The sequence below is a fragment of the Neopsephotus bourkii genome, unplaced genomic scaffold (assembly GCF_033783945.1).
Source record: "Neopsephotus bourkii isolate Nb327-2 ecotype Australia unplaced genomic scaffold, CSIRO-AGI_Nbou_v1 NB_567, whole genome shotgun sequence".
NCBI lineage: Eukaryota > Metazoa > Chordata > Aves > Psittaciformes > Psittacidae > Neopsephotus > Neopsephotus bourkii.
In genome coordinates, this window is record NW_026901068.1 from 1,943,502 (window position 1) to 1,953,437 (window position 9,936).

At 41.7% G+C, this 9,936-nt stretch overlaps 1 protein-coding gene across 1 annotated transcript in view; it reads right to left on the reverse strand.

Annotated features, from left to right (window-relative positions):
* Positions 1–9,707, reverse strand: part of PLEKHG7 (pleckstrin homology and RhoGEF domain containing G7) — a 32,927-nt gene extending 23,220 nt beyond the window's left edge. The window contains 3 exon segments of the mRNA XM_061351310.1: positions 758–885; positions 9,017–9,389; positions 9,392–9,707. Of these exon segments, the coding sequence (XP_061207294.1) occupies positions 758–885; positions 9,017–9,389; positions 9,392–9,707 (817 nt within the window).
* Positions 9,708–9,936: the final 229 nt, after the last annotated feature.

A 9,936-nucleotide genomic window follows, 5' to 3' on the forward strand; every position in this document is an offset into this window, starting at 1 on the left:
CTAAGGATCTAGACGTAGGAATGCACTGGGTGAGAGGTGAGGAATGCCTGTGTTTGTTCAGCAAGAAATCTGGAACAAATTTCTTCTATATGTGGCACCTACCTTCAGGCAAGTGTGTGATTGGGAATCACAGTCAAAACTTTCTCCTTTTGGTTTTTGAAGGCCTTCATCACTCTGTCTGGGGATGGCTGGCTTGTTTGCTTTCATGAAGCTGATGGTTGTGACCTTGACTGAGTTATTTTTTTAAGGAACTTTGGTCTCTGGTCACCAGCAATCTCTCTATGTTCCACAGTAGGTATTTGTGGACATCGATTGCAGGTCCACATTTTGCTGGTGGAAGTTCTTTCAAGCAACCTCTAGCCATAAGTTGGATCTGCTACCCTTGTGATTGAACACTGCTGGAAATGGTCACATGGGCCAATCTCTTCCTTCTGCTTGAAGCTGTACAGGTTGGGATTTTTAACTCAGCTGCTTGTGAATGGAGATCCTGGTTTGGGCTCTGGTTGTGCCTGGCCTATGGAGGAGGGAGGTGATCTGTGTCCTCCCCGCCTCATCTACCTATTAGACTTTGTATTCAACAACATTCAGGCAAAAAGAATAAACTGATGGGAATTTTTAAATTAACAATGCAGTCTCTTTGGTGTGGGTTAACAGGATCCCCCACAAATGCCTCGTGTGTAATCGTTGCACTGATCCTCCCTCCCCATCACACACCCACAGACCCACATGGATGAACAAACGCCACCCTGTATCTGACCTGCACTTAGCAAGAGGGCGGTGTGGGGCAGGTAGTCCATTGCAGTGTCTGACACCAGGAGGTCTCCAGGGAACACTTTGAGTCCAGGCAGACTCACTACCACAGAGCTATGCTTGCGCCCTTCTGGTCTGTGAGATATAACAACAACATGTCATCTCTCTTTGATCATGGCTGCAGAGGAAGCTTCCGAAGCTCTCCTTTGAGCTAAAAACCCCAAATCACAGCAGCTATGAAATGATGTGCTAAAGGAACAATGAGTACAAAATTTCAGCGATCAACAGGAGATATCTAATTATCTAACTTCACATTGTTGCTGAGATCAAGGTGCTTACGACCATGGCTTGCCTCATATACTAGGTACTTAGGGAGTTTAAACACAGGAAATCCCTGGGTTCTTCTGAGATTAGGGAAAAAAGTGAGTGGAAATTTCAGAATGCGTGTTTTGGCACTGGAGAACAAAGGAGTAGTTAAATCCCATGTCCCTAGTTGATGCGTGGGTTGTCATTACTTTTAATCTTCGTATAACTTGGGTGATTTCAGGAAAAGATGGCATACTAGTGGAATAGTTAAAATGTTGGGTATATATTTTTTAATATTTAACCTTTTGGCCAGTTCATGCTATTGTTTTTAAGTCTTTTGAAATTTTTCTGTTAATTCAAATATTTTGTGTTTTGAATATAATATGACTTAGTGGCCCTGCTGATCAAAACCAGATGGCTCTTTCTAACTATTGCTGTTACTAATAGAGGGTGTTGTCCAGGATATAGATCTATCCAGTGAAGTGGCACAGGTGTTCTGTACCCAATAGCATGTTTGTGCCAGAGGCTGCTTGCATTCAAATACAGAAACTACTGGTGCACATTAAAATCTTTTTGGATTTTGCTAGTAATTCACACCAGTACCTAATTAATTGTGTTAGTGTACTGCTGCAAAGTGATTTTATTGTCTTCAACTGACTGTTGCATGAAGACTCCACTAGAGTTCGAAGGGTCAGTAGCTAAGTAGGTGAAGGAGGAAGCACGAAGTGTATGTACATATATGCATTTTTTTCAGTTACCACCTATTGTGTACAGTATTTTAGGTCAGTTAAATGTAATTACTGCTTTTGTTTTGCCTAGGCAGATATGTTACTGAATATCTAGCCACTTGGCAAAGCCTGGTGTGAAACCTGGCAGGTATGTTTTTCCCCATAAGTGCATGAATAGTCACTTGACAACTTATCAAGTTGCAGGTGAGCTCTGATGGAAAGAACTGGGATTTGCTATGTATAGCAAGACATAGAGGTTATGTTTTTTGTTAAGAACTGACAGTGACATTATTTTCAGTTGCTTTAGCTCAACCAATGGAATTGTATAGATGGAAGACTGGTCCTAACAACAGAGAGGGTTGTAGGCTAACAGGGGCACCAGGTCTTGGACTTTAAACACTTGAAATATGGGCATATTACAGCTTGGAAACTACATGCTGAGGAGTTTACAATGTGCAGTGGTTGAGTTCTCTAGGAGTTTTACCTTTTCTGGTAGTCCTGCTGAATGGGGAACATTGGATCTGTTTGCTTAACTGGGACTTACAAGGAGACTGAGGTTCATCGTGAAATTGAACCTAACACATGGTTTGTTAGATCTTTTATGGGTGGGGTCTGTTTCTTAGTTGTCTGCAAGCCCATACCAGTGCAGGGTGACCACTTCCTCATGAGGTGCGCTGAGTGCTACCTTGTGGAAATTTTAAGTGTTGGTAGCTATCGTATTAAGATGCTTCTGAACCCTTCAGTGATGCCATAATGTAATGTATTGGGCAGCTGAGTTATTATACAATCCAGATGCTGCAATATAATACAAAGATAATTCTTAAAAGTTGTCACTCCTGTACTAAGAAATTCAGGAGACTTATTTCAGGTTTGAATCACAGAAAAAAATTGGCAATGTATTATTGCTTTTTAAAGTATCTAGCCTACTTCAATTTCAGAATATATTTTGAAGTTGGAGGCTAGTGGCTTATGAAGATAAGTAATGGAAAACATAGTTTCATTGTGACTGAATTAAATAGCATTATCTTCCTAGATGAAAAAAACATTGAACTTCAAACCCACATATGTTTAAGCAAGCTCTTCACATAGGTAATCATGCCTGTGATATGTGGAAGCATGCCAAGGTCACTTGCATGTGTATCTACAATATGCCTCTGCAATCTTACATGCCTGGACCAGTTAATGGCGTACATGACTAAATGATGTACTCACGCTTCACAGATGAAGGTACAGGTATCTGTTATCAACTGGCCTGGTGTCTAGATGTCTTAGATATGTTAGATGTTTTTCTTGTTTTTTTCAGTAGAAATTAAAATACTGGAGTTCTGTGTAATGAACTTTGCCAGTTTTTGAGTCTATGTGCAGTGTTTTAGAACCTGTTCATGCCTACAGCCCCTATAGCTTTGCTCTTTTCTTTAGATTGTTTGTTTGTTTTGTTTTCTTACAAGGGGCAGAGGACTGAAGTGTTGAGTGAAACCAACCCTTGTACTTTAGGGATGACTTCAAGCACCTGGGGAATGCAACAATTCCTCCTTTAATCTACTTGTTTTGTGAAACAAGGTAATGTCATAGATTAGCATTACAAAGTTATGGAATGTTTTTAAAGACACTGAACAGCTCATGGTCTGGAAAAATAAATATCCTGTGTATATGGTTGTTTGTAAGGCACAGAGAGTTTCAGCTGATTGCCTTTTAGAGGTTTGTATCTATATATCCATAATCTTAGCCTAACTGGCTGTCCCAAGGAACAGACATCTGTATAAATCATCTTACTTAAATAACAGGTATGTTAGTTATAGAAATAACCACTACATAACAATAAAAGCAACTGAAGAGATTATGAAGGTCAATGTTGTAGCGTGGTCACAGTATTGAGATAGATGTTAGATATCATCCAAGTCATTCAGGGAGCGTATTTGGACTCCTGATTCAAAGAGTTAGTATGACACTTCACAGGCATATGACACATTAAAAGAGGAAGAGGAGCACTTTAAGATAGATGAGGCCAGCTCCCTCAATTAACTGAAAAGGAGCTGCCTTGTCAGTTACTGAGAGGAATTTTCTTTAGTTGATTGTCTTTAGGAAATAGTGCAGTCCAGTTTTCCAGTGAGTCTGATACACTGAGTGCTGCAAGGAGAAAATGAGCTCAGAGTAAAGGTTTTATTTTATCAGTGTTTCCTTCCACAGCAGAATTGGCTTTAGTATCTTGTCTTGTCCCAGCCACACCTCTCTGTCTTTTTTGCTTATTTATTTTGGCTGATTATATTTAATCAGCACCATTTCAGCATGTTGCCATGCCGACAGAGATGTACTGGTGTTCCTGACTGAGGGCTGTGTGTGGGAACGCTGTTTAATAAGAGCATTGCTGCTTTAAGAAAGACTTTTGAAACTACAGCTTGGGAGTGGGGAGAAGAGGTAATCATTAAAACTGAAGGATGGATGTACGATTTTTAACTGGGATGATATATAAGTCAGTCTTGGAGGACAGTTGCCATCTGTCTCAGTGTGATTCTAGATGGGGAGAATAACCTGACATTTCAAGCGGTTTTCTCTGGCTGTGATAAGAGGGGATTAGCTGTTAAGGAGTTAGACTAATGGTTTGGATAAAGAAGGAGCTGAATATAGCCTTTGCCCAGACCTTGGACTAAATTCAACTTGATTAAAAAAAGCTTAAAGCAGAAATTTATTTTTGTTATTAGTGGTTATTTTTACAGATGCTGGTTATTTTTGTTTTATATTTCTACATTCTAATATTAGTCAGAACAAAAAAAATAGAAATTCTGATAACATCATCCAAACCTCCTTTGGTCAGTCTTTTGTGTTGGTGGCTATGCAACAAAGCTTGTGTTGTTTTTTGTGTGATTTCTTGATTTCTAAAATGTCTGGATAAAAGTCCAGAGCCAATATATTAGCTGGCATATAGTGGCTTCCTTCTGAAGATGCCAGGCAAGTGGCATTAAATGTTCAGTGTTCTCCTCTTTAGCCATTTGCACTCGATATCCTCAAATCCCTGAAGTTTGCTACAGATCACACAAATCTTCACCTTCTCAGTGAGATACATATCACAGTTTTGAGTTTGGTCAGAGCAGATTCTTCCCATAATAGGTACAGATCACCTGTTTTCATAGCAAGGTGCAAAGATGTCTCCCTCCCCTCCTCTCTCAATCTCCATTGCTAATTAAAAATACTAAACAGCGGATTTGAAATTGCAACAATTCAGAAAATCTAGGAGGCCTGTTCTGCAGGGAACATGATTTCAGATGCACGTACACATCTGTTAAGCTTTGTCTAGGGAGCTGCCTTCTGTAATGGCTCATAGACTGCATCAGCCTGCTCCAACTCACCCAGTCCCAAACATAAGTGTACTTGAAACACAGATCTGTTTATAAACTGCAAGTTATAACAGAGCCTTTACCTGAAAAATGAGTAAACATTGGGAAGAAGAGGAGATACAGCTCAAATAATGATGTTTACTGCATTAACTAGTGAAATACTTTATGGCAGAGTCACAGAAATGTATTGGTGTTTGTTGTGGGGCTACTTCTGTCTTTGCCAAGACTTGCTCACCAGTGCTTGTGCTTTTAATATACCTCACTCACCTGCATGACGCACCTGAAATCTTCAAGGGGATCATGCAATCTAGTGAGCACTGCACCATCAGTGAGAGAGGGAGGGCTATTAAGGGAGGTACTAGCTCCAACTGCCTTGTTGTGTGGGGAAGAAAATAAACTTTGTTTCCCTTCTGTAAACATTTGAACTTCTGGAGGAAACAAACATGGCTGAATCAAAATAATTTCTAATCAATCTTTTACTGTCTAACAATTGCTTGTAAGAGCTTGATGGAAATCACTGCACAGATCTATGGTACGCAGCACCTTATATTGCTTGCACTTGAATTGCAAAATTCAAGAACTCTTCTTAGTTTGGAGGATCAACAATCTCCCCATCTAGTAGCAGACCTAGATCTGCTTTGCTCATGTATGAGAACAGTTTTGAGCTGTTCTGTTCCTTTGCTCCCATTTTCCTTCCCACAAAGTTTTGAAGAAAGTTGCTCAAGATTACGAGATGTTTAACATTCTTCAAGCAGAAACTTGACACTGTTAATCCAAACGGCCAGACCTTTTGGCATTTAGCTCTTAATGCAGAGCTATAATGGTCCAGCTGAAATACTGCTTGGAATATAGCTAAGCATGTTGGGGAGAGGGCCAGCTTTGAAAGAAAATCTCATTAAAAAGTTTAGTTTAACAAGCTAGTGATTGGTTTTGTGAAATGCCTATCTATGAAGTTGAGTTACACATATGCCTCATTGTTCAGTTTTGTCTTAGGGTGAAGTCATGGCTTGACTTCGAACGAAGATTTGGGAAGGGCATTTACCCACGCTTACTACAGGCGCGCTGATGACTAAGAAGGCCAATGTGGGATAGGCAAATCCGGCTACAAAAAGCACAGCAGAAGGTCTCCTTGGGTGGAACAGGTGGGACACGATTCTTCCTGTGTTGTCTTTTCTCCTCGAGACTAGTTCTTCGTGAACTCTCAAAGGAGTCAGCGGCATTATGTATGGTGTGCCTCCAAGTCTCCCGATTGGAGGCCAAGGTGGACCACTGATGGTAGTCAATATGGCCAAGGCTAAGGCATTGTTTCAGGGAGTCCTTGTATCTCTTCTTTGGGGCACCTCTCTTGCGGCTACCGGTGGCAAGTTCACCGTAAAACACGATCTTGGGGAGGCGGTGATCCTTCATCCTAGAGACGTGCCCTGCCCAGCGCAGCTGCAGTTTCAGCAATGTGGCCTCGATGCTGGTGACCCCTGCCTGTTCGAGGACAGTGACATTAGACACATAGTCAGTCCAATGGATGTTTAGAATTGTACGGAGGCAGCGCTGATGAAAGCGTTCCAGGAGTCGCAGGTGATGACGGTAGATGACCCATGATTCAGACCCATATAAAAGAGTAGACAATACAATGGCTCTGTAGACACTGATCTTTGTACTTTTCTTCAGGTGTTTATTGCACCAGACTCTTTTATGGAGTTTTCCAAAGGCTGTATATGCCTTTGCTATTCTGTTGTCTATCTCTTTGTCGATCGTGGCATCCGAGGAAATGATGCTTCCCAGATAGCTGAACTGCTGAACTGTCTTAAGCTCTGACTCGCCGATGGTAATATGGGGATGGCGATAATCTTCTTGGGGTGCAGGTTGGTAGAGAACTACTGTCTTCTTCAAGCTGACTTCCAGCCCAAAAACCTCAGCCGCCTCCGCAAAGCAAGATGTTAAACGCTGCAGAGCTGCTTCTGTGTGGGCGACAAGGGCGGCATCATCAGCAAAGAGCAGTTCACGGACAAGATGGTTTAGGGTCTTAGTGTGGGCCTTCAGTCGCCTTAGATTGAATAGGCTACCATCGGTACGATATCGAATATAAATGCCGTCTTGTTCGTCGAGGTCTGCTGTAGCCCTTTGGAGCATCATGCTGAAGAAGATTGTGAATAAGGTCGGTGCGAGAACGCAACCTTGTTTCACACCATTGGTTATTGGGAAAGGCTCAGAGAGTGCATCACCATACCTGACTTGGCCTTGCTGATCCTCATGTAACAGAATAATCATTTTCAGGAACTTGGGGGGACAACCTAATCGTTCTAAGATCAGCCACAAGCCTTTCCTGCTCACAGTGTCAAAGGCTTTGGTGAGGTCAACGAAAGTTACGTATAACCCCTTATTCTGTTCTCTACACTTTTCTTGCAATTGTCTGAGAACAAATACCATGTCTGTGGTACTTCTATTAGCCCTGAAACCACACTGACTTTCAGGTAGAAGTTCTTCTGCGATGGCAGGTACTAGTCTGTTCAATAGTATTCTTGCAAGAATTTTACCAGCAATGGAGAGCAGAGTTATACCACGGTAGTTTGAGCAGTCTGACTTGGCACCTTTTTTCTTATACAGAGTGACGATGATTGCGTCACGAAAGTCTGACGGTATTTTGCCTTGTTCCCAACAGCACACAACTAGCTCATGAAATTTAGCGTTTAGGGTAAGATAAAACAAATATACACATACCTTTGTATAGGCAATCTACACTGCTGAAAGAAAGTGAGATATTCTTGTTAGTTGGTCAGACAGCAAACAAGCAGTCTGACTTCATTAGAAAAAGGGTACTCATTAAGACGAATGTACTACATAGATTTAGGCATTGGTTTGTTATTTTTATTGTTGCGGAGAAAGGAGAAATCTTTTGATCTCCAGAATGTTTTCTATATTTGAAGGAGGGGGGAAATAGCTTTTGGTCTGTGGCACAAAAGTACCCAGTTAATAAAGAGCTATTCACCTATTTGACACCATCCAGTTCAGTTCAGTGAAATGTACATAGGTGCTTTGTGTAAGGGCAGAGTCAAGCATATGTCTGAATTCAACTACTTGTGCAAGTAACATATGTTCTTTGAGAGTAGATCTGCCAGCAAATCTGGCTTTTGTGGTGCCTCTCCTTTTGTCCTTGCAGTGAAGTTATGGGGGATAGCTGAATGGTAATTTACTTCTAGGGAAAGAAGAAAAACTATAAGTTAGTAAGCTTCTAAGCTAGTAAGCTAGCTCCTCCCTTGCTTATTACTGACACTGGCACTTGCTGGACCAGTGTATTTTCTTTTTTTTTGGAGCTGAACTTAAAACTGAAGGGCGCCAGCAAGTGACAGAGCTGGCAGAGGTAAGCTGAAATCAAGAAAGGGTATGGGACCTCTTCCTTTGGTAGTAGGAAACCTTACATTTGGCTCAACTGTCTTGAATGGCTTCATTCTTGGGGTTTGGAGGGTTAATAATCCTGCACAATAAAACAGAATAGAGAGCTACCCCGCTTTAGGAGGAGCCCTGCTGAAGGATCCTGGGAAATAAATCTTGTAAAACCCAAGCTAGAACTGGGTGAATTATTTTTGTTCTTTCATAGTCACAAAGCCAGTTATACTGGTCCACCAGGGATAATGGACAGAGGTGAGAAAGAGTGGCCATGTGCAGGAGCAGACTAGGCCAACCTGGTCACCACAACACAAGTCTGGAACCACTGTCTCTTGCTGATTTAGAAGGAAATATCTCCCTTCCTGATGAACACAGAAGTCGGTCTGTTATATTAAAGGAGCACAGGCCAGGCTGCAATTCATGGTAAGAACTGTGATTTTGTTTATACTCTTGGCCATGATGGACCAACACTGAACATGCAAGACTGAAAAGGAGATTGCATCATTCTATTTCTCCTACCTGGACATCTTCCTGTGGTGTAGGGCTGGGACTAGGGATTCTCCTAGTAAGGGTAGCACAGTTGGCTCTCCAAGAGTTCTGGAGTCTCTCACTGGTACTGCCATTACTGAGAGGACCTTTTTGGCTTGGCAGTTTTGATCTGGGGCTGGCAGATTTGCAATAGTTGTTTCAGACTTGGCTTTGGAAGACAGTAATTTTTCATGAACACAAGAAAGCAACGACAATGAGGAAGCTGCAGTACACCAAGGTGGACTCTTGCAAATGTGGAGAGAGCTATTGTATTCCTTTAGATTCCCTAGCTGAGCTGTGTCAGAACAGTCCTGGAATGACAGTGCTTTTGAAGCAGAGGTCATCCTTAGACGTCTTAAAGTTGAGAAGTGGAAATTCTGGCCAGAGCATGCCGGTCAAACTGGAAGGGTGTGTGCTGACTCCCAATGGACTCCTCTACAGGAAGCTTCAGAAGTGAAGGCTCTGTATAGCCTCGCCTTTGAATGTAGTTGTCTGGAGGCATGGTGGTGTCCATACAAACTGATACTACCTGTTTCACAGCAGCTGACAACATCTTCTGGACTGCTGCTTCCAGACAAGCAACATTTTCCTTATGAAGATCAGCTTCCCTGTTTAGAAGTTCCACACTAATGCAGGTTTCCTCGACCAGGTCTGGAGAATAACCAGACCTTGGTTGTTGCATTCTTTATTTGCAGCATGAAGATTTATAGCTACTAGGAAACACAATCAGAAAAAGCTCTTGGTAACTTGCCACATGAATTTTTATATGGGAAAACATGCAAATGGAAAAAAAAATCAAGCAAAATAATATAGATATGTGCACTAGCACAGGAACAGTTGCCCACACTTCAAATCCTGCTTAAATGTAGGTTTTAACAGTTTCAGGACCCAATTTCAGCAAACAATGTTTT